Source organism: Ailuropoda melanoleuca, chromosome 4 (genome assembly GCF_002007445.2).
Source record: "Ailuropoda melanoleuca isolate Jingjing chromosome 4, ASM200744v2, whole genome shotgun sequence".
Classification (NCBI taxonomy): Eukaryota; Metazoa; Chordata; class Mammalia; order Carnivora; family Ursidae; genus Ailuropoda; species Ailuropoda melanoleuca.
Window position 1 is genome coordinate 67,066,650 of NC_048221.1, and position 25,558 is coordinate 67,092,207.

Genomic DNA, 25,558 nt, shown 5'->3' on the forward strand with positions numbered 1-25,558 from the left:
AACAATATTTCAGAATGTCTGCAACCACTGTGACGTGACATGAGAATATCTGTGATTCCCTGCTGATGACACAATCACAGGCATTGTTAACACTACTCCTGCTAAACCACTACTCTGGAAATGTTCCCTTTCTGTGAGAAGTCGTAACTTTTTCTCTATCCAAGTTCATGGACCCCAGGATAAAAGCTCTTACTCCAGAGCCTTTGCCTGGCAGAGCCTCTAGTTCCGATAGCTTTATTTATGTTACATAATGACCCTTGCATATAAAAGTGCTTCGAGTTCTTTCTAGGAAGGGTGGTCTTTGTACCGTGGGAATGTATTTAAGGGGATCCCCTATCCCAAAGGTGAGATCCAAAGAAAGTTTTTTGGGTCAACTTGAGTATGTAAACTTATAATGATGAAAAAGAAATAATCCTATGTCCATGACAATATTTAATGTAACAATTTGGTTTTCTATTGACATTTCAAACCACATAATGTGTGAAATAATAGAGATTTAGAAATATGACTTTCTTCACTCACATGTCAAGACACAATTATGCACAGACTGTTCACATCTACAACATCGTGTCTTCCTCATCCCTGAGTCACTTTTGATTTGCCCAAGGGAGTTTTCCAGAACACGTCTTCTCACAGTACTTTTTGAACCAGAAATCTGTCACCGAAACTCTATCCCTGCACAGATCTATTTGCATAACACTAAGAACCTTGTTACTTTAACATTAAGAACCTTGGCTTTATTATCTGTTCTAGAGGCCTGTGTTTGTAATTTCTACACTGTGACCACCAACTAAGGAAATTGCTTTTTGAAGTGAGTTTAATGGCTTGTTTGCTGTGATAGCCAACACATGCAATTAAGAAGTAATAATTGCAGGAACGTGACTAAGTCTTTGTTAAATGGATTTACCCTTTTTTAACTAACTCTGTCAAGTGACTTCTATGGGCATCCCAAATTAGCAATGTTTGAGTTTATTTCAGGTTGATGTGTCTTCTCTCAGTTTTTTTTTCAGGGTAAAGTAATGGAGAGAGGCCTGTCAACATAACATACATTTCAAAGATATAAGTGACTCCCTTCTCTGGTGGTTAATTGTGGGGGAGAGTTATATTCAGGAATAGACAATAGTTTTATTCAGTGGTTTGTGGGGGTTTTTTGTTTTAATTGAAGTATAGTTGACATACAATATTTTATTAGTTTCAGGTATACAGCATAGTGATTCAACATTTGTATAAATTGTGAAATGCTCATCACGATAAGTGTGGTCACCATCTGTCACCATACAGAATTATTATTGTATTATTAACTTTTTATCCCCATAACTTATTTATTTTATAACTGGAAGTTTGTACCCCTTAATCCCCTTGCCCCCACCCCCCTCCTGTCCAGCAACCACCAGTTTTGTTTTCTGTATTTATGAGTCTGTCTCAATTTTTTTTGTTTGTTCATTTGTTTTTTAGACTGTACATATAAGTGAAATTATACAGCATTTGTCCTCCTCTGGCATAAACAATTAATTTTGGAGGTGAAGTAAGGAACTCGAAATCAGAAAATGTTACTTTTTTTTTAGAAGGGTTGAGGGGCAGAGGGAGAAGGAGAGAGAGAATCTTAAGCAGACTCCACACCCAGTGTGGAGCCCAGTGCGGGGCTCAATCCCACAACCCTGACGTCATGACCTGAGCTGAAATCAAGAGTTGGATGCTTAACCAACTGAGCCACCCAGGCACCCCCAGAAACTATAATGTTTAATGACAATTTTCTATTCTGTGTTTATTCTGATCAATATCTGGTTAGCCCAGAAACCTAAAAACTGAAATTTGGCCTCACACTTTGCAGATTATTCTGTGATTCTGTTATTCTCCATATAACAATTAGTACAAGCTCAGATGTTATCAAAAGTCCTTTTAGAGGTGGAGAACTTGTATATCATGTGATTGACTTTCCCATTACTTGCTGCTTAGGCTTGTTAGGAAAATAGTAAGTTGTTATGTATTTTGAGATCCTTGGATGAAAAACTCAGGAAAATGAAAGTCTTAGTCTTAGGCATTTAACACCAGAATTATTATTCATTCCAATAAAACGAGTATGGAAACAATGAGTAAAATTTACTTATTGTTTGTTATGGTCCTAAGGCCATAAAATTGTTTCCTGGTATAATAATTCCCAATAAATGCCTTTCTACCAGCAGGTTTTAAATGGGAGGTTTGGGTCATATATAAAACATTTACTTTTCCCTGTGCTGACTGTGTGACATTCCATTACTGTGATTTCCTTTTTCAGCTTGGCAATACCAATAAATAAAAATGAAAAAATGCTCCGGTCACCCATCTCACCCCTCTCGGATGCATCTAAACACAAATACTCCAGCGAGGACTTAACTTCTTCTAGCAGATCAAATGGCAGTGGCTTGTTCACTTCTGCCTCCTCCAACAAAAAGCATAAGACTGAGAACCAGCTACAGTCTCATGCCGGAGACCTCATGGTATGTTGATTCTCTTCCTTCCCCTATAAAGATAAAAGTAAAATTGAGCACACCCCTCCACTCCTCTGTCCAGCACAGCCTAAACACGTGCTTGAGGTCCCACAAGAATCCCTAAAAACTGCTCTGGGAAGACACAGTGAACCAGCACGCCCCGTGACCTCTTCCCACAGAGAGCAGCAGAAGAAGAAACCAGAAGAGGCATTGTAAGCCTCTTCTGCTTAGGACTTCTCTTTGTAGGATTGCATTTCCCACTCTGAAGAGAAATGGCCCCAAAGGAATACTGTCCAGAGACATTGTAAATTGGGAGCTTGGGATCAACCAGCCTTTTCATTTGGAAAGATTCCTTGCCCCAGGGCAGAGTTAAATCTGGGACTGAAACCCTAGCCAAAACTATGGGATTCCCACTCCACTTTTGGTGACCAGCGTAGTGGCTGAAGTGTGGCACCTGGCCACCATCCCTTTTCCAGCAACCTTCCCAGGGGTGATTCCAGCTGCCTGTATTGCCCTGGGGAAGGGCTGGGGCCTGGGGTCCACAGTCTATCTAACCTCATATCTTAATCAAAATATAACTTTGGCCAGTTGCTTCATCTCTTTGAGCTGGTTTCATTTGAAAAATGGTGGTGAGAAGATTTAAATGAGCCAGTATTATCTGAAGAACCTATACTACGGATACCTGCAACTAACACTACATGTTAGTTCCTCTTAATTGCCACTCCTAACAGCTGGTGGCCTTGGATCATACATCCTCTGGGGCACGTTATTTAATTGCAAACCCTCATCCCGAGTTTTCTCAGGTTTCCACCATGCTATCAATACCAGTGGGGCTTTGCGAGACAGGCAGAGAGATGAGACACGAGAATAGGGTTTTGCAAAGAGGGGGAGGCAGTATTTAATGTTCCATCCCATGAATTAAAGAGGTAAAATAGTTGGTAGAAGGTCTGGCAAGAGCCTAAATCTCGTAACATCAGGAAATTAATAACCCGCTGATGCACCCTAATTTGGGACCAATTATCTTTAATTCTAGGCTCAAAGAATCTGAGAAGACCATACTAGAAAAACCTGGAATAAAAAACTACCAATTCAAATTAAAACAAACAAAACGGTTCTTCACCTCTAGATCCTAATATAAAAGCAACTAGGATGTCCAGAGAATTGTAAAATAATTACAGACTTTAGTCAGTCATTCTTTCTTTCACCAAACAGCTGTCTGTTGAGCAAGGACTTACTGTGTGCCAGGCACTGTGACAAGCAATGGAGATCCAATGATGATCTAGCAGGTTCAGTCTGGGCCTGTGTGAAGCTCACAGTCTGTCTGGGGAGAACAACGTAGATGGCAGATCACACACATCAGTAATAACCACCGTGAGTGCCAAAAAGGGAACACAGAGGCCCAGGCGCTCTTACAACCAAGAGGCTTGACCTACACATAAAATCAGTCCATATTTAAAGAAGCACTTGCATACGCTCAACACATTTTAATTACTTCGGAAGAATCCACTTGAATTTCATAACCAAAGACAGTTGCTTTATCATTCATGTGTCTAGCACACAATAGGTGCGCTATAAATATTTGAATCCCCAGGGAATATGATCTTTTAATATTTTTAATTTTTACAGATCAATAGTGTTTCTTTTAAAAACACGTTTTAAATAATTTCTAGTTATTCTCTTTGGCTTTTCCTATTCTTCACAGACAGCTAATGAGAATCAGTACTGAACAACTTCTCTTTTGCAAGGGATTATTAAGTCAGCAGTCCTGAAAGCTTGGTTCCTGGATTGGCATCACCTGGAACTTGCTAGAACTGCAATGTTCTCAGGCCCCACTCCATACCTACTAAATTCAATTCTGGAGGGGTGGGGTTCCAGCTGTCTGTGTGTTGATAGGACCCCCAGATGATTCTGATGCAGAGTTCACTTTGGAGAACCACTGGTCTAGCCAACTGGGAAGAGTAGAAGCTTGAGTTGTAAGCTACCCACAGTAGCTATTTGAACTTGGGCAAGTTTCTTAACTTCAGCCAGCCTCAGTTTCTGGATCTGTGAGAATGGACCACTAAGAACTTCCCTTTTGATACTGTTATAAGAATGACATTTGACAACACGTGTAAAAGCCCTCAGCATGAGAACTGGAATACATGTATTTCTTTTTCTTTATAAATTTAAACACAAGGGATCATCAGTTCTAACCTAGAACACAGAACAGTGGGTTGCTCTTTCAGCCGGGTTTCTGAAAGACTGGTGTGTTGTTTTTTTGTTTAGAAAGCCACTCACAACAATTCCGAAAATGTTCTCCACAAGTCACGGCCACAGACAGAGCCATGGTCTCCAGGTGCCAACAGCCACAGGGACTGCAAGAGGCAGAAACTTGTCTTCGATGATATGTGAGTGTGGACTCTTTGTTGATATGGTGAGGGGCAAGGTAAAACAAAACTCCGCTAGTAGGAGGGTTATATGCATGACTTGGTCAGGTATGTGTTGCCTTCTCAAAGGGAACTGGAGCTTGACTTTGAGCACACCCCTGAGTCCTTGGGGGCTTTTTGCACTGCTACAACAGCCAGAGCTGCTGGGGTTGCATCCAAGATGCCAAGAAGCTAAGGCAAATGGCACTCATGAGCTTTACATTTCTGAGCACCTGCATTTTTTGGCTGTTGGCAGTTGCATGCTACAAGAAAGAGAAGCATTTTTGTTTTTGTCAGTTATAACAGGCAAAGAAGAATAGCAATGCACTCCTGGCTTGTTTCCTTCTTTTTTATTTTATTTTATTTTAATTTTTTTTATTATATTATGTTAGTCACCATACAGTACATCCCTGGTTTCTGATGTACAGTTCAATGATTCATTAGTTGCGTATAACACCCAGTGCACCATGCAATACGTGCCCTGCTTACTACCCATCACCAGTCTATCCCATTCCCCCACCCCCCTCCCCTCTGAAGCCCTCAGTTTGTTTCCCAGAGTCCATAGTCTCTGATGGTTCATTCCCCCTTCTGTTTACCCCACCCTTTCTTCTTCCCTTTCTTCTCCTACTGATCTTCCTACTTCTTATGTTCCATAGATGAGAGAAATCATATGATAATTGCCTTTCTCTGCTTGACTTATTTCACTTAGCATTATCTCCTCCAGTGCCGTCCATGTTGCAGCAAATGTTGAGAATTCGTTCTTTCTGATAGCTGAGTAATATTCCATTGTATATATGGACCACAGCTTCTTAATCCAGTCATCTGTTGAAGGGCATCTCGGCTCCTTCCATGATTTGGCTATTGTGGACAATGCAGCTATGAACATTGGGGTGCATATGGCCCTTCTCTTTACTACGTCTGTATCTTTGGGGTAAACACCCAGTAGTGCAATGGCTGGGTCATAGGGTAGTTCAATTTTTAACTTTTTAAGGGACCTCCACACTGTTTTCCAGAGTGGCTGTACCAACTTGCATTCCCACCAACAATGTAGGAGGGATCCCCTTTCTCCACATCCTCTCCAGCAATTGTTGTTTCTTGCCTTGTCAATTTTTGCCATTCTAACTGGTGTAAGGTGGTATCTCAGTGTGCTTTTGATTTGAATTTCCCTGGTGGCTAATGATTTTGAACATTTTTTCATGTGTCTGTTACTGGCTTGTTTCCTTCTAAAATGCTATATTCTTTATAATAGCATAAATAGTTCTTATACAGGAAAAAAATATCCTGTCATCCTTGCCCCAGCCCAAGCGCCTGAAACCCAAGTATTGCTTCCATTCCCAGCATCAATTTAAAAGGAAAAGAAACAGGAGAAGAAGATAAATAAAAGTAACATCCTGGAATGCTCTTGAGATGCGGAAAATGACAAAGGAGAAGTGATAAAATGATACTGGAAATTATTTAGGCTCTTAGGAAAAAAAAAATATATACATGTCAAGGACAAGCCTGGAAGACAGAAGATACGGTTTCAAGAGTTTGGCTTGAATCCTGTTTTCAGCGTTAACTGTTTAACACACATCCAGTGCATGTCTGTGTGAGGCGCCCCATTAAATCCTGGGGCGGAACAGAGCGCAGCACTAAGACATGCTGTCCTCTAATTACTTACAGTCTGGCTGAGGGGACAGACTATAAACCACTAACCCCTCCCAAAATTGGAAAAGTGAAGGGTGCCAAATGTCTTCGAGGCACAGCTTCCTTATCAGGAAAAATGATAGTCATGACACCTCTCTCCCGGAGGTTCTCCTAAGACCCAGTTAGATGAGATCTCCTGAGGATGACCGTCTGTGCAGAAGTGATGACTCTTCCAGCCTCATCTTCCACCCAACCTCTTCTCTGGCCCTGACGTCCCCAGAGTGTAGACACACTCTATTTACTCATCCCATAGACTTCTTGAGAAAGGAGAATACGAATTTGTAGTCCTCAGTTTATACTTGCACTTCAGTGAGCTAATTAAGGGCGCAGAATTGGGGAATTGGGGAATTGAAAGCCAAATCCACATTTTTGGTTTGTTCCACTTTCTGAACACATTCCAAGATAATTGGATTTATGAAAGTTTAAGGGTGGCCCAGGAGCACATGTGTTTTTCTCTTCTTCCCATAGTGGCTGCAGCTGCACTCAGCCCCAGCACTCTCTCCTCCTGGCCCTCACCACCTCCCCTTCCCTCGGCTTTTCCACTGACCTAAGCATCGAGCGAGGGAGGTGGTAATTAATCCCCAGGGTGGATGCATGTAATGGGAGGACAGTCCCTCAGTCAACTACATATATAATTAGGGTTTGGTGGTATAACTGTTCATGTGAGCTCGAACCATTTGTAGAAACGGGAGATCAGAATTGTGTCTAATGACAACATCACAGTTTGCATTCAGAAGTCATAATCTAATACCGTGATCGAACACAACATGCATTAGACCCTAAGGTGCTTAAAACATCCAAAATTTCCAGCAGGTGATGTTAAGGGCATGATATTTAAACATACACACAAGGGTATCATATGTATGAATACAATGATATTAAACATACATATGAAAAATTTACATATAAGGAGTTTTCCAGTATATGGACCAAAAAGCTAAGTCAGAAACAGCAACAACTAAATGGCCGTACTTCAATCTGCAGTTTCTTGGACTACTTACAAGAGGAAATGTTTCTCAATCTGCCAGGGTTATTGCTAATATAATTTTTTCACTATCTGTGTCAACGAAGAAGCTGTTATCGTTCGCTCTTCCCATTAGCAATATGTATAATTTTTCTGGCTGACAGCTACAATAAAACTGTTTCTCTTTTTATGGATATAGATATAATAGAATAAAAAAGCACTCTTTCATATCCATCATGTGGAGAGATAGATGTCATGTTCCAACTGCCATGTGTCCCAGTTGATTTGAAATCCACAGCAGTAAAATAAACATGCAACTCCAACAGCCACTCAACCACTGAACTAAGAAAGTCTTGGGAAGATCCTTGAAGCTTGAAAAGCTAAACTAGGCATCGTCTCTTCCTTAAAACAATAAAAATCCGTGTCCCTAAAGAGATGGCTGGGCTAGGAAGTCACCTAAACTTGTACAGAATGTCTCCCAGGTCCAGTTGGTATGTGCTGAGTGCTTCCTAAGGACCAGGTACATTGGGTGGAGTTAAGATATGCAATTAATTAATCTTCAGTCATTAATTCAGGGGGTAGGGAGGCACATGGGTGGCTTCCCCCGGAAGGTGCCTTGGGACCACAAAACTTCCGCCTCTTCCTGCTTTGCTCTGTTCTGTGCCAGTTTCCCCACCAGCAGCCTCCCTGACAGATGAAGACCTGGCTCCTGTAACTTTCCTTGACTTCTCCTCACTGAAGGTGTCAGCAAGCAGCGAAACAACCAGAGAGGCCACCAATAGAAAAGAAAGAGCTAGAGAAATCGCCCAGGAGTAATTTAGAGTTGATGGAAATCCAGTTACAGTGATCCAAAAAGGAACAGATGCCACACTGTCATTTAATTTTTAAAGCCACATCATGTAGCTTCTAGAAGAAAGTAAACTCATCCTTTTGTATTATAAATACTGGTTAATGGTTGAATAAACATGCGATTCAGACAACAGCTGAATTCAGTGGGCACTTAATAACAAGTGCTGAATGAACACAGCTGAATTAGAATAACATTCCCAGGAGAGTAATGCCTGCAATTTTTTTCCCCCGTGAATATAAGGAATCTACATGCAGGTGAATTTAAATTCACGGGCTTCTAAGCCCCTTTTCCTATGTTACTTACCAATTAAACAGGCACCTAGTTTGCGTCTTCGGGATGCAGATGGAACTGAAGGAAATAACACTTATTTTAAAAAATGTGATCCAGGTCAGCTTGTTCTGCATAATTTGCAGGCTCAGATTGGTGGCAGTGTGTCCGCACCTCCTCCCCGACATTTAGCCATGCTCGACTGGTGTGATTGCCAAACTTTTGTTAAAAAAAAATCTGTAAGAATTTATGTCAATGAGTGACAGCACTTGATTCAACTCAAAGCCTGGAAACTGATCTTATTAGTGCGAAGCCATGAGCTGCAAATTACTTTGTGTCATAATTAGTGACAGGGGAGTTCTTCGCCCAGGAACATCGAGAGAGAACAACTGTGTCGTGACGGCCTCAGTACAGAAGTCCTGAGCAGAGCTGAGTGGTGAAATGCTTGGCTGGGAAATCACGTCTCCTTTCCCAGCAGCCATATTGCTGTGTTGGGAAGCCAGCGAATCCCGAGTGCCAGAACTGCCTGCTGCTCCCAGAAGGATGTATGTCTCCTGCCTATATTTCACAAGGAAGAGTCAGTCACGATCATCACATTCAGCACAACCACCAAACATTCCATCTGTCCCCGTGGCACCAGTAAAAGGAGCCCAGCTACTTAAACCTCCCGACATTGAGAAAAGACTCCCTCGACCACGAGGCACTGAAGGCCATGGCGTGTGAAATGTGGCTGGCGGAGAAGAAAGGAGGTTTGGCGTTTGTGATGTAATTATGCTCAGCAATCTATATCTGAAAGGATTTAATTTTACAGAGGATGGGGAGACTCTGGTACGTAAAAGGTCAGCTCTCCTGTGGCATGATATAGTCAAAGGACACCAGCTGAAATCCTTGAGGAGGTGATAGTACATTGAGGCAAGGTGCTCCCATGTTGCGCTTGCTGTGGCCATTGTTCTTCTCCTGAGAGTCCCCCTTTCCCACCTTTCCTGGTAGACCATTAGTACACCTTTTTTTTTTTTTAAGATTTTATTTATTCATTTGAGAGAGACAGCACAGAACAGAGGGAGAAGCAGACTCCCCTCTGAGCAGAGAGCCTGATGCAGGGCTGGATCCCAGGACCTTGAGAACATGACCTGAGCTGAACACAGATGCTTCACCGACTGAGCACCTAGGCACCCCCCATTAGTACACCTTTATGTTCTTCATATGGAATTTTCTCCTTTATGAGATCCCGGTCTCTCAGCCAAGTTATTTTGTTCTAACTGAAACAGAGAGAAAAAGAGAAAGGAAAAGACTGGACTTGGGGTGGTGGGAGTAGTGAAGGACAATGCCTTCAGACCTCCCTGATTGAAATCTTAGTTCTCTGATCATTTTAAGGGTTTTGTAAAATTATTTTATGTTAAATGTCACACCCAGAGAAGAACAACAATCAAAGTGATGAGTTTCCATTTCAATAGAAAATTGCTTTGTATTGAATGATAAAAACCTGCTCCACTTAGCCTGTGCATCCTGGAAAACATGCTGTTTTCTGTGCATGACCAGGAGAGAAGCAGTCACGGACAAGAGCCCATGACCTGCATGAGACGCAAGTGATCACTTGTGCTTCTGAGAAGCCAGGCTCTGGAGACCCAGGGGCCCCAGCCAGCACCAGGCTAATGGAAACAAAAACTGCATTTGAATTCTTGCTGCTTAAATGCTGTCTGCCTGCTTCCTTCAAGAAACACTCATAAAGCCAACCCCAGCCTGCCAGAGACCCTGACTCTGAAGTGCCCTCCTCAGTCATGTTCACTTTAGTGGATTAAAAAGAATTACAGGTTCCCCCGCTATCTGAAGGTAGAGCAACCCTATGAAACCGTTTGCAAGCCAAGATTGTGTAAAGCTCTTTCCAAGAGCTCACCTTGCACTACACTTCACTTTGAAGAAAGACCTACATTAGTACAATAAGGCCTTTTTTTGGAAGCATGAAAATTCTCTCCAGATTAGCAAAAACCATTCTAGGTCTTCCGTAAAAGTGAAGTGGCATACCACAAACTTTCAGAAAGCAGGGGGGTGTCTGTACCTAACTTCTTACATGTCCTTCTTTGTGAAGAAAGTACTTAAAAGCTGAGGGACACAGTAACACCCATGGGGTTTATCAGATGACAAGCTGACAGGATATCAGATGATGAATTCATTTGGTATGCAGTTGCCTATTTGTCTGATTTGGACTTCAACTTCCCTAAGAAAATTATCCAGATTTCTGCTGTGCCAGGGAACCTGTTTGTTCAAACACATTGAGCTCCCATCCCTGCCAGTTTTCACAAAACAGGCGGCTCTGCTTGTGGGGGGAGGGTGGGGGGTGCATTTCACAGAGGTAGGAATTACAGAAAGAAGGCTGCCAGCCTCTCCGTGGGAGACCATTCAACTCGGTATCTGCCACAGAGCAGAACAAAAAGCAAGGTTGCTTTACTACTACTCCTGTGCCAGAAGAAATATCGGGGTAGCTCAAACCCTGTTGCTGCTCAGAACTAAGGCTGTATGTTTATAGGTGGGGTAGTGGGAGGGTGAGGAGAAGAAAGAAAACATTCTATTTGGATCAAGTGTTCAGATTTTTTGTTGCAGAGAGCTCTTACAACAAAGATATACATGGCTAAGCCTTGGCTTTATTTTTTTTTTTTTAAGATTTTATTTATTTATTCGACAGAGATAGAGACAGCCATCGAGAGAGGGAACACAGGCAGGGGGAGTGGGAGAGGAAGAAGCAGGCTCATAGTGGAGAAGCCTGATGTGGGGGCTCGATCCCATAATGCCGGGATCACGCCCTGAGCCGAAGGCAGACGCTTAACCGCTGTGCCACCCAGGCGCCCCAAGCCTTGGCTTTTAAAAAGATCACTCACAAGTCCTGTTTCTGAAGAGCCCAAGATACACAGTTAGTTACATGTATGATGTTTAATTGAACTTCTATTAGGTTTACTGATGTATCATCATAAAATACCATCACTGTGAAAAAAACAATATGAGGAATGTTATTATCTAAATGAAAAATGAAAACTCTAGGCTTTTCATGTTAAAAAAAGCCTAGAAGAATAAATCACAAATCTGTTTGAACACTGAAATAATTAGATTTTATTGGAGTACCTTGGCCAAGTGATAGTCTGTAACTGCCACAGCGGTGATGACAGTTCTCCTTTCCTCCTGGCTTGTACATTGCCGTCAGAGTGATGCCTTCACAATAGCATGCATCCCCTGCACTGCTGGACAGTCCTCGGTGGCGTCCCATTGGCCCCACTGTGTCGATAATGTTCTGCTCTAGGAGCGTGGTGCTGGAAATCACCTGAAAGGAGAAAATGAGCCAACCATCAGGCAATCTTCAGTGACTCAGTGTAGTGAACCTTCCATTACATGTGAAGATGAGCATTCAAACTAATGTGTTTATAAATGGCCTCCGGATGGTACATTTTTTTCCAGCATCTCGGGTTAGTGTCAGCTGCTATGATACAGTCAGAAAATTAGATGTGCTACTTATCCATGTACACTGTTGTGAGAGTTTGTGACTCAGCCTCCATCTCAGGTTTAAAAAATACATTCAAACTGCAGATGAAAACAGTGTTGATTAAGGAACATATATGAAGAATTAGGAGACACCACCATCCCTAAGGCTAACTTAGAAGGCTAGTTAAAACTAAGATGCCATAGCTTATTGCCAGGAGAATCCTTTCATGAAAACAAAATGCATTTGAAATCATGATCTATTAGTGACAAGGTCTACAAAACCAGGCAAGAAAAAAATTGACCAAACTCACATACTGGAGTGTGAAGCAGATAATGATGTGGAGAATTTCAAGTTGCCATGGAGACGTTCTCTGGCTTATTGGCTGTGATGCTGCACCCCATCAGAAGCCACCACTCTCTTCTAAGATCAAAATGAATTCAGTGCTATTCAGGGGGGATTCATGTACCTTCTACCATGTGCCCAAAACTATAGGGTGGGGAAGATCAAAGATGTCCACAGCATATTCCCTGCTGAAAATGTACCAGCTACAGAGCTGCCCATGTGCAAGGACTGTAGCCATACAGCTCAGAAGGTAATTAAATGCCTAAAAGTGTAGTGTAAACAAGAAGGGACATCCAGGAAGGACAGAGATAAGCATGGATCAAATTACTAAGAAAACCTCACAGCCTAAGAATTTGAGGGAGAGGTAACTCCTAGAAGGCACTCAGTGAATATGCACGCAGTGAGCAGTGTTCCAGGTGAGAGGGAAAGGAGGAGCAGAGAGGTTCTGAGACAGAGATGGCATGTGAACAACACAGCAAGGAAGCCACCTGTAGCTTCGGTTGAGGGCCATGGTGAGTAACTGGTACAGTTAAGGAGGTTAGGCAAGATTACTGGGGGCCTGAACTGAGATTTGATCCTGCGGGATCTGGAGATTGATATTAGGTCTGTGAGTAGGATGGTGATGTAATGAAAGCCCTGTTTTACAAACACTGGTCAAGGGTTAAAGCTCAGGATAGGTTGGAAGGGAGTGAAACTAGAGGCCAAGAGAGGTGATGAAAGCCTAGGCCTGAGTAGTGGATGTGGTCACTAAGGAAGGGAAGGATGTTTACAAGGAGGATGCACTCACAGCATCTGAAAACAGGGAAGAGAAATGGATGAAGATACTGGAACTCCTCTCCTGAGAAGATAGGCTCTGGGAACTCATCTGAAGCTCAGGAGTCAGGTCTGGGTCCGGGCTAGAGGTAGGGTCTGGTCTTCTATGCTGGGGCATTCAGCAAAAAGGCAACAAAAAATAATGGACAGGATTGTTAGGACAGTGCAGCTATTCTCTATGATACAATAAGTAGATAAATGTCGTTATACATTTGTTAAACCCCACAGAAAGTACACCATCAAGAGTGAACCCTAATGTAACTATGGACTTTGGGTGATAATGACGTGCCAGTGCAGGTCATCAGTTGTAACAAATGTGCCTCTCTGGTGAGGGATGTTAAGGTAGGTAAGGGAGGCTGGTGGGAGAGGGGCAGGAGGTATATGACAACTCTCTATACTTTCCATTTAATTTTGCTGTAAACCTAAAACTGTTCTGAAACATAAGATCCATTAAAAAACAAAGACAGTAACAACAAAAATGGAAATTTTCAGAATTGGAATCCAAGACCAGTATTCAGTATGTATTCAAAGGTCAATGTGTGGGCCGGAAGAGAAAAACCACAGTAAGGCAACTAAAATGCATTCGAATGGAAGAAGTGTGAACATCTAGGAAACAAATGAGAGAAAGCAGAACCAGTAGGAGCAGGGCCTTCCTATAAAGGACCCCGCAGGCCCCACCTCCACAGAGACCCACTGAGATGAAGGAAAGGTTTCAGGCCTGAGTGGCAAGAAGAATGATAGAGGGATGAGCCAAGGACAGGGAGTTTCATTTTATACATTAAGGAAATTCTGCAACTATGTTCCTTATTCTTTGTTGGAAAAGTTAAATATTCTCAGCACATTACCACGGTAATACAATATTTTACGGGGAAGTAAAAGACAGAAAACCAAGGTCCTTTTCTTGCCTCTGTGATCTGTACTCGAAACTAATTATTTGTTATGATCATGGTTTGTTTATTTGTTTAATTGATTAAAACCATTAAGATGAGGATAAACGTTTGGGATTGTGATGCCATTGTCATGGTATGCATGGTGTTTCAAGCACTTTGACCTCTTTGGATACAAGGATGCTCTGACCACCTAATATTGCAGTAAGGGAAAAGACCCATTAGAATCTGAAGGAAGACAGTTCAGAATAAGCATATAACAATAGGTGAGTCAGTCCATGATTAATATCACTATTTATATCTTACCTCTCATTTGGGAAGTCCTGGCTTATATTGGATATTCATGAATAGGTCAAGTTTATTGATTATATAAAGACCCATAATATAAAAAAAGTTTATGCTGATGGTACCCAGAGTATGCAGATTTTTAAAAATCCATCAGACTAAGCATTTAAAGGTACTGTTTGATGAGTAGCTTAGCATAACTTGGGATCATTACACACACTCGGATCAGTCTCTGTATAAATTACCTTCATCTCCCAGCAGAGTTAGTGCTGGCCAGGGTTATTGCTTTAATAATGCACATGTCTGCTCTTAATGTTTACCAGCTAGCTAATCAGAACTCTGGAGAATACATGCCACGTTTGCATTGTTACAAGGTAGACATCACTTTACAATTAACTTCATTACAACTGGAATATAATGATACAGTATTACCTCTTTTCATGTTTCACTGTGAAGCCCTAAAATAATTATATATAGATACAAACAACCGTAGGTACCATTTATGCATATAAGTGACATGTACTTTCATAAGAATACATAAACATGCTCACCCATACATATCCATACAGTTATTATAGGTGTGTTTATAATCTTTACATTAAAAAGGGATTGTTGTATACAAATACTGTGTAACATAAGATTTTTTACTTGTTTTCTTAACCATGCAATAAGAAATCTGATTCACAAATTAGGCACTCGGGAACCATGTTAAAATCACTATAAATGTAGACTATCTGCATATATTGAGTGTGTTTTGAATAGCTAATTTAAGAGAAAAAGAATTGTGATATTTCACATATACACAGCAATTTGGGAATGCAAAAATGCTTGATTCCATATTAAGCAGACTTTGAAAATTGTGATTCAAGTTTGAGTAAAAGGGAAGAATATTTTCAAAAGATCTTGTGCTTACACAATAATGACATTTAATATTCTCTCCTGTAGGCCACGCAGTGCAGATTATTTTATGCAGGAAGCTAAACGGATGAAGCATAAAGCAGATGCGATGGTAAGGCCCTTTTCTTTCCAGATACGTTCTTCCAAATTATGTTTGTACTGCAGTTTCATCACTGGGGCAATACAGCTGGGGTAATTATAAAATCTATTACAAGGATGGCTGGGTCTGTTAAATGGAGAAATGTTTATATAATCAAGTGCTCATAGCCCAATAAATTATGACTTCAACCAATAATGTCTGACTGGGAGAAAGTCCTGGATAAATGAATATTTCAATTTAGTTCTAAGGTTTGAATAGTAACTAGAGGCAATGGAGTCAGTGGGTGGTAATATTTTGTTCCTTTAAAAAAAAAATCTAGGTTTGCATTTTTCTTTCTTGTTAGCCTGGCCAACCCTTGGCTTGGTCCCAGGATCAAATCCCTTTTCAAACAGACTCCTGTTCTGCCTATGTATATGCTAAAATTAGTACTTCCTCTGAAACTGTACAACACAGAAACTGTTATGCTGCACATAAGACCCTAAAGTCTCCATGATTTGATGTTTTCAAAAAAAGATAACTTTTCTTACTTGGATAATCTCCTGTTTTGGAAAGCTTGACTCTTCCAGGCAAGAGATAGCAAACTTCTGGTTTTTTCTGAGAGAGATCATATGGTTATTCCATCTTAAGGTCTCATCCGAAGAGACTCCTTCCTACCTAGTAATTCCAGTTCTGTTCCCCTCCAGCATTCCTAACTGGCATAAGGGTGCCAGAGAGGAATAAGACATCTCCATTGCCCTTTGGGGTGTTATTCCAGGGCTGAAGATGCTGAAACCCGAAGCATACTCCTCTCCCAGTGCCAGTGATGTTGCCCATCAAACATTTATTTGTATGGAGCTCTCCGCCTAGGTGCACAGGCGCGCAGGGGAAATAAGCAGAGTTATCAGAAAAGAGACAAGGGAAATGGAAGGTCCAGTTCTTATCCTCACAACCCCACAGTCTGATGGAGTGTTCTGGTCACCTGAAGAAGCTGATGCGTGGTCACTATTGGAGAAGAGCACTGAAGTTTAAAACAGAATGAAATTTTTTGCCTGAATCATCCAAGGTTTACTGAGATTGTCCCTTCAGTGTCATGTTACCGAACCTGACCTTTCCTATCAACACGCTGCTCCAGCCAGGCTGGTGCCCTCCCAGCCCCTGAGCACACATCACTCATGCCAGCCAGTGGGCCTCTGCAGCCACAGTGCCCTACACACACTCACAGCTACTCACACCATCGGCTTCCTCCCCAAACCCAGCCAAATAATACCATTCCTTCCTACTCTCATTTTCAAGTCTCCCCCCTGAGGCCTCCCCAGCCTCTCTGAACCCCCTGACTTGCTCCCTTTCTACCATCTCTTTGGGTTTTTTTTTTATGTTATGTTAGTCACCATACAGTACATCATTAGTTTTTTTTTAATGATTTTTTTTATTATATTATGTTAGTCACCATACAGTACATCCCCGGATTCCGATGCAAAGTTCGACTTCATTAGTTGTGTTATAACACCCAGTGCACCATGCAATACGTGCCCTCCTTACTACCCATCACCAGTCTATCCCATTCCCCCACCCAGTACATCATTAGTTTTTGATGTAGTGTTCCATGCCTACCATCTCTTTGCATTGGACTCTTGCCTTTGCATTTTGTCAGTTAATCACAGACTGCCTTGCACTTTGAACTATATTGTGAGTGCACATTTTCTCTCTTCAGATATATTCTAGGTTCCTGGAAGGAGCTTTTGTGTATCAAGTGCGTGCTACACAGAACTGGGTGCTGTAGAAAATACTTGTTGAAAGAAATTACCTCTTTAGTCGGAAAAGCGCTGCCAAGAAATATTTCTCTATGGCCTTTTAGGGTTATAAGCTGTTTAAAAACTTGATTTGGCAAGGAGGGAGAATTTTATTCTATATTGGTGTTTTCTGCAGTATCCATTATGAATGAGAATTGTTTTTAGAGGCAAGACCTAGATTAGTAGAGTATTTGCGTAATTCTGTTTTGGTTGATGAATGAATATGTGAAAACTGGGAAGATTATACAATCCAAATTTAGAATATGTAATTACCTCAGAGAGTAACAATATATGGAAACAGGAACCTGATGTGTAAATTCAGATTTATGAGAATCAAAGAATATGACACTGATTCTCGGATATCCTCACTGATGTGGGGGGAAATTAACATAAATTTAAACTTGAGATAATCCCCCCAAAATCATTTTTTATTTAGCATAGCATGGAGGGATGAGGAGAGAAGTTGCCCAGCAATTAGGGGTTAGAAAGAAAGAAAGAGAAATTAGAGCAACCGTGTAGTTCTGACCAATTCTGGTTGGCATCTGTTGTATGGATTTGGGATTTTTCTGTCCATAACCATTCACTCACTTACCCTAAACCAGTAGCAATTTGTGAAAATAACTAGAGAAGGAAGCATCCTATTTCTTTGTTCTCTCAGCTCCATTCACAGGACTTTGAAACTCAAAGTTGGGTTTCTCAAATAAAGCGTATAGACTATGTGACAATGCCATTTAAAAAAACTATACTTAAGGAAGACACTGTATTAACTCTGTTGATCAGGTGGAAAAGTTTGGAAAGGCTTTGAACTACGCTGAAGCAGCTTTGTCATTTATTGAGTGTGGAAACGCAATGGAACAAGGCCCGATGGAATCTAAATCTCCTTATACAATGTATTCGGAAACAGTAGAGCTCATCAGGTAAGCACCACATCTTGTTGGGGAAGTGGAGAGGGTAAGGAATGTATGTCAGTACTCTGAATACAGAGAAAAGAACGCCAGCCTGTACCATCAGCTACCAAGAACTGATGTTCATCCTCACGAAGAGGAATGCAAGGCGCTTTCACACACCCTGCCTCCTTTGCTGTCTTTGTGAGTGAGCAGGAGAGCTCCTCTAACCCCTGATTGCTGCAGGAAGGAGGCTGAGTCCCAGCGAGATGTGACATGCCTCCCTCACCCAGCTGGCAAGTGGCAGATTTTGAACTAATTTCACCTTTATGCTGCTTTTTTAAAAATCTTATTTAGGTTAGTATAATAAAAATCCTTACTCCATCAGTAAATGATTCAGGAGTATTTGATGAGAGGAAAGATTCAGGGGGGATTCTAGGAAAGGAAATCCCTCCTATGATATGCTGTCTCAGCAGGTGCTGATGTTGTTTTGGTCTTAGACCTGATGGAAACACTATCCCCCACCTGGGTTGAGACATGTAATATGAACAGAAGCAGGGTTTCTAACCGGGGCACATCAAGGGATTGGGTGGTCTTCCATCATGGAGACCCAGAAAGACACATCCTTAATGTCTTTTTAATGAACCCTGAAGGGAATCTCATCCATGAACCATACTGAGAACCTTGTCATATAGTTTATGTCTCTAGTTAGTTCAACTGCTTGGGATAATATTTAATACTCATATGTGAAATTATTCTTCCCCAAAACTAACTTTAAGAGACTTTTCTAATTCTGGAATTCTTTGCAACCTAATATTAGATATTTTTTAGTACCCCCATCATTCCAGATGAAAGATTTCTATTCATCTTAGGTTATAACCTTTTTGATCCGCATTGGCCCAAAAATACAACTTGATATTTTATACCACCCTCCTTCAGTAACTAGTTTCTAGCCTTTGAAACTGTCATCCCAGCATCAGAGAATACATCATCTTCAAAAAGCACCTCTTAAGAATGTTTTGAGAGTCAACACTGTTCAGTCATTTTTCTTATTAATATATTTCTACTACATCAATGTATTGGTAATTTCCTCATTCTATTTTCTTACGTGGTATGCTATTTTTGTCAGTGAAGAAAATAAATCACCATAGTAAAATACTTAAAATGACTCTAAGAGATCCTAGATTCTCCCATTCCTTCCTCAGAGCAAGGTACAGACTCAGATACCCACAGGCAGGTAAGAAAATGGTGACACTGGATGGACACAAAGAAGTAAGGTGTCCTAGAATGCAAGTGCCTCCAACACAGGGAATTTGGTGGGGAGGGGTTCTGATTTGTTTATTGATGTATCCCTAATCCCTAGAACAGTTCCTAGAACATAGTATGTGCTCAATAAATATTTGAATGAACAAATAAGCAAGTCAGAGGGCCTATGGGAAACTGGAGTGTGCATGGCCCCTTTTAAGGCCTTTGAATTTTTAAAAAACAAATAAACAAATCCAAACAACAATAAAATCCTGATGCCAGTCAAATACACTGGAGGTGCTGATGTGCTGCACTTGTTCACTGATGCAAGTATCGTTGCATGATGGAGAACACAATCTATTTTCTAGATAATTCAGACTGAATAGAATCCCTTAAACTACTCAGAAAACTAAGACGGGGCGCCTGAGTGGCTCAGCCATTAAGTGTCTGCCTTCGGCTCAGGTCATGATCTCAGGGTCCTGGGATCAAGCCCCACATCAGGCTCCCTGCTCAGTGGGAAGCCTGCTTCTCCCTCTCACACTCCCCTTGCTTGTGTTCCCTCTCTTGCTATCTCTCTGTCAAATAAATAAATAAAATCTTAAAAAAAAGAAAGAAAGAAAGAAAGAAAGAAAGAAAGAAAGAAAGAAAGAAAGAAAGAAAAGAAAAGAAAACTAAGGCAAAAGAAATTTTTCTTATCTGAGTCAGAAAATAGCATTAATTCACCACTTAAATCTGCATGTTGCCTCCCAGGCTAAGACTCTCCTTCCCCACTGAGAGACACTGGGGCTGGGAGCACTGGCAAGGGGGATCTCACCACAGTTGTCCAGCTCAGGATGCCCTCTTTATCCCCATAGGCAAGAGAATTCCTTTCTCCCCAAGGGATACCAAGCACCACAAATCAAAATGGCACCACAAAGGCTCTGAAAATTATTTTTTTCAACCTGAAGCAACTTTATTTTTTTAATAATATTTATTTTGTAGGCTCTGAAAATTAAATTATAATTGGAACTGCAGCCTAGAAGTAGGCCAGGACCTGCCTGCTAAACTTAATAGGGTAAATTCCTTTTAAAAGAAAAGATTTAGGTAGGATCCAGGGTCTCCTAACATAATAGCCTAATGTCCAATAGAAACTCACTCATCATACCAAGAAACAAGAAATCACAACTGGAATGAGAAAAGACAACCATTTGACACCAGTCACCAAGATGAATCAAATGTGGAATTATCTGACAGGGATTTTAAAGCAGCCATCATAAAAATGCTTCAACAAACAATGATAAATTCTCTTGAAAGAAACCAAAAAAATAAAAAAAAATTTCAGCAAAGAAATATGTTATTTTTTAAAAAGAACCAAATGTAAATTATAAAAATGAAAAATATAACAGAAACAAAAATCTCCCTGGATGGGCTCAGTAGTAGAGATGTGTTGGTGCATAACCCTGTCAGGAGCTTCCCAAGTATAATCTGAAACCACCCCTGTACATGGGGGGGCAGGGAGACATGGACGGGGGGGCAGGGGGAGAGGCAGACCACTCCAGGTTGGTAGGTGGCAGGTTTAATAAGCAAAGATAACAAGTTTACTTGGGTGGCCACAAGATGAATGGATCCCTGCACCTGCCCACCAAATCTTAAAGTTTAATAGAGGGCTTAACTGGGATCAGCCAAGTATGCTGTGCAGATGTTCTCAACACCATATCACTATCTCAAAGTTGTGTACTTGGAGCAGCCTCTGGGAGCAGAAAAGGCAAGTGGAACCCACTTTTCAAGGACAGGGGAGAAGGTGAGGAGCCTCTGATCACAGGTGCAGCTCACAGGGTCCAGGTCAACTAGCAGTCACAGCTTTTTGAAGACCTTCCCCAACAAAACAACACAGACAGAATTGATGAACTTGAGAATAGAAAATAGAATTTATCCGATCTGCACAATAAAAAGAAAATAGACTGAAAAAAAAAGGATAGAGTCTCAAGCACAGTGACAAAAGATCCAACATGTGTATCATTGGAGTCTCAGGAGAGGAAGTGAGTGGGACTCAAAGAGTATTTGAAGAAATAATGGCTGAAACTTGCCACATTTGGCAAAAAATATAAACCTATAGGTATAAGAAGCTGAGAAAAACCCAAGTAGGATAAACCCAAAGAAATGCATGCCAAGGCACATCATAACTATGTTTTGGAAAGCTAAAAACAACCACCAAAAAATCCTGAAGAGAGTGGGAGAGAAATGACGCATTACCTGTAGGGGACAGAAGGGAGTGAAACCATGGAGGACAGAAGGGAGTGGCATGACATTTTTCAAGTGCTGAAAGAAAAAAACCCATCAAACTGTGAATGTTAGATTCAGTGAAACTTCATTATGCAGGAATGAAGAGAAAATAAAAATATTCTCCGACTAAGAAAAACAGAGTATTTGTTTTTAACCTCTAAAGATTGGCTAAAGGAAGTTCCTCAGAGTGAAAGGAGATGACAAATGAAGGAATCTTGGAGCATCAGAAAGGAAGGAAGAACAACACAAGAACAGAGATACGGATTCATGTGATAACCTATCCTCCTCATAAGTTTTACAAATCCTATTCAGTGATTAAAACAAAAATTAGACCACCAGCTGATACTCAAGATAACATTATTTAGAAGTGAGTAAAGTAAAGGTACCTAAATGGAAATAAAGTTTCCATGCTTCACTCCAGGTGGATCACGTTAACACCAATGAACTGTGGTAAGGCACATACGCTTTTGTAAATACCCAGAGCAACCACTAGGAAAACTACGCACGGAGGTGTATTTAAAGACCCCACAAATCTGCAAGGTGTGGAGGCTAGTACAATAACAGTATCACTTCTTGAGCATTTACAATGACCGTTAGCGATACTGTCCTTACAACAATGCTATGTGATCAGCAGTATTAGTCTTATTTTATCGGTAAGGAAATTGAAGCTGAATCATATTTGAACCCAGGACTTTCTGACCATTCACCTACTGTCTCAGCTCTCTCAAAAAGTCTGCAAGTAACTTGGTATATTATTGGAAGAATGGAATGGCCATAGTCTCCTTGGAGAAATAAGAGGGATTAAGTAAAGTTCATAAAAGCCACTAGTTATGCAACCAGGACACTTAGGCAGCCATCAAAGTAAGAGTTCCTGAACAATGAAAAAGGGGTAAATCCAAGCATTCATCTGAGTACAGGGAGTGAACACTTTTCTGGAGATTGGTTTAGAAGGATTAAACTTTACTCCATCTTGTCAGCCACTCAGCCATAAATCCAAATTAGTAAAAGTAGATGTGTCACCATATACCTGGGTAATGCTTGAACTGGTATCACTCTCAACCATCTGCAGCATTTGAACTTGTACTGTTAAGGAGCAGAAAGTAGCTTGACGGTCATAAAAGTCATTTTGTTCTAGTTGTCATAGTAGTGTAATGCTTAGGGGAAATGGGGCGGCATCAGCTAACTTTTAAGAAAGAATTAATAGATGAGGCACCTGGATGGCTCAGTTTGGGCAACCGAGTCTTGATTTCGATTCAGGTCGTGATCTCAGGGTCATGAGATCAAGCCTCATGTTAGGCTCCATGCTCAGGAGGGAGTCTGCCTGAGATTCTCTCCCTCCTTCTTTCCCTCCCCCCTCCCTCTCTAAATAAGAAATAGAGAGAGAGAAAGAAAGAAAGAGAAAGAAAGAAAGAAAGAAAGAAAGAAAGAAAGAAAGAAAGAAAGAGAGGGAGGAAAGGAAGGAAAGAAGGAAGAAAAGAAAGAAAGAGAAAAAGAAAGAAAGAAAGAAAGAAAGAAAGAAAGAAAGAAAGAAAGAAAGAAAAAGAAGGAAGAAAGAATTAACAGCAAGTGCTATGAAAAACTAAGTATTGGGCAAAGAGAACTTCGATTATAAAAGATGTTCTATTGTTAATAAGAAAGCTTTTTTTTTTTTTTAATTTCTTTGGTTTTTCTTTTTCTCCCCCTAGGTATGCTATGAGACTAAAAACCCATTCAGGCCCCAATGCCACCCCAGAGGACAAACAGCTGGCTGCATTATGGTGAGTGCATGATATCAGATTAAAATAGCTTCCTCAGCTTTGTATATGTTCATTGGCAAACTAGTGCCTTCTGACATGCAAAACCAAATGCAGTTCTAATGGTGACCAGGGAGAGCCCACACCATTTCTTGCTGCTGTACCACACACGATGTGAATTCACAGTGATTGAGAATCAACAGGTCCATTACACAAGCATAATTGTTTCTGTGTGTGTGTGTGTACGCACACATGCGTGCATGCCGAACTTTAAAATCAGGTAGGTCTGGGTTTTAATAATTTGAATGTGAATTGGGCCAAATGTCATTTCTCTTCTGTTTAACACTTTAGACACAATCAAAATAATCCATTTGTCTATTTACATGTGGGATTAGTATGACTGAATCAAGATGATGGGCTGAAGTTCCCAACACATCAATCTAAGGAGCAGTTCACTACACAGTGATAATAGAAGCGTTTCTTTTAAAATGTTCATCAACATGTAATAGATCTTTTCTATATCTGTAATGATTACAATGGTACTGATTATGTGAGTATAATAATTTTCCCCATTACATCTCCTTGAGACACCTCATCCCATTCTCCCAAATCACAGGACACCTATCTATAGAAATCCAACATTTTCTGCTCTCTAGTGGTTCATACTCTACTCTAGAACCTGATATACGAGGCGGAGAAACAAGTCTCAAAAAAAGTAACAGCAATATATACAAAAGAGAGGGTCCTCACGTAGTTTTACATCATCTGCAGTTTGATGTGCTCAGAAGAGACTAGCAAGTTGTAAGTGGTACGTTGGCATTTCAGCATGTCAGCACCAGATCTGAGTTAGTAAATAATTAGGAGTGAAAAGCACCAAGAAAAAGAGGGTGTCTGAGGAAAGGCTTTCTGTGCTCTTTTCAGACTCTAAGTTCCATGTAAGGATTAACAAATAAATGATGATTAATACTTCATATTATATAAGATGGAATACTAATATGTAAATAATAAATATAAAACAATGAAATAATAACTACTCTCAGCATTGAGTTTTTATTGTTTATAAGACATTCATACCTGTTACTTTATTTGAACTACTTCCAGTCCAGTAAAGTAGTTTAAAAGTGAAGGGAATACAAACAAGTGAAGAGCTACTCTTTCAGCAAAGCCCACACCGCCAAGGGCCGGGGGTGCCAGGGGGAGTCAGGAAGGAAGGTGGCTCTGGCCAGAGACTCTCCCAGTCACTGTGAGAGCTGTGCGCGAGCTCTCCCTCACTCCTCCCATGGAGAGAGACTGTCCTCTAGTGGCAGAAGAAGAAAACAGCCTGTCCCTTGGCCCCAAGAAAGAAGCTATAAAGCTAAGAGACCTAGTAGTGAATACAGTTATGGAATAGCACCTTGAAATTTTTAAATTAGATCTTTTGAACACAAGGAAGGTCAGATACTTAACAGACATAAACGTAAGTATAACAATATTCCATTTATGTAATCGTGATATGAATATGGTGTGCCTTAGAACAAGTTTTGTCTGTCGTGTTGGCGGAGGACACACTCATGCTCCCAGGGCCCATTTCTCTCTTTCTCTGCAGTTACCGCTGCCTGGCTCTCCTGTACTGGCGGATGTTTCGACTCAAAAGGGACCACGCTGTGAAGTATTCAAAAGCACTTATTGACTATTTCAAGGTACTGTCTGGCTAATGAGCAACATTGTTGCTTGTATCCAGTGGTCTCTCGGTCAAGGACATTTTCTGCAGCCTGGTAGAATCTGTGGCTTTGGGGGGAATACAGGAACCCTCTGATATCAACAGTAACCCCCTTTATGACATACTCATGGTGTTCAAGGCTCAGAGAATGGTGTGACAGCCCATCTAATTCATCCCCCTGCCTCATGTCCAAGTACTTTCATGGCCTCAGGAGAAAGAAGATCCTATTACCCACTCCAGTGTCCTAGGAAATTCCCCTTTATAGCTAACAAATTCCTCATGTTCGCTTACAGCGTCTTCCTCTCAGAAGTAACTACTTAGAACTTCCTGCATAGCTCCCTCCAGTAACTCATTTAATTTTTAATAAGGTTGTTGTTTTAAATGATAAGAAATGGCTCGTTGGAACTCAAAGGCACTAGGATAATGACAGTGGGTAAATACAAGGGTGGAATTGGAAACCAGGCTAACTTCTACCTATCTCAGGAAATGAAATCATTTTCACTGGGGGTATGAAGAAAAAAGAAAGCCTTCTC

At 40.9% G+C, this 25,558-nt stretch overlaps 1 protein-coding gene across 8 annotated transcripts in view; it reads left to right on the forward strand.

Annotated features, from left to right (window-relative positions):
* The window catches only part of AFF3 (AF4/FMR2 family member 3), a 522,207-nt gene that overhangs the window by 487,960 nt on the left and 8,689 nt on the right, over positions 1-25,558 (forward strand). For all 8 annotated transcript variants that reach the window (XM_034658987.1, XM_034658988.1, XM_034658989.1 and 5 more), the window contains 6 exons: positions 2,276-2,477; positions 4,734-4,855; positions 15,382-15,445; positions 17,983-18,119; positions 23,279-23,350; positions 24,912-25,005. In XM_034658987.1, the coding sequence (XP_034514878.1) occupies positions 2,276-2,477; positions 4,734-4,855; positions 15,382-15,445; positions 17,983-18,119; positions 23,279-23,350; positions 24,912-25,005 (691 nt within the window). The remainder of the gene's footprint in view (positions 1-2,275; positions 2,478-4,733; positions 4,856-15,381; positions 15,446-17,982; positions 18,120-23,278; positions 23,351-24,911; positions 25,006-25,558) is intronic.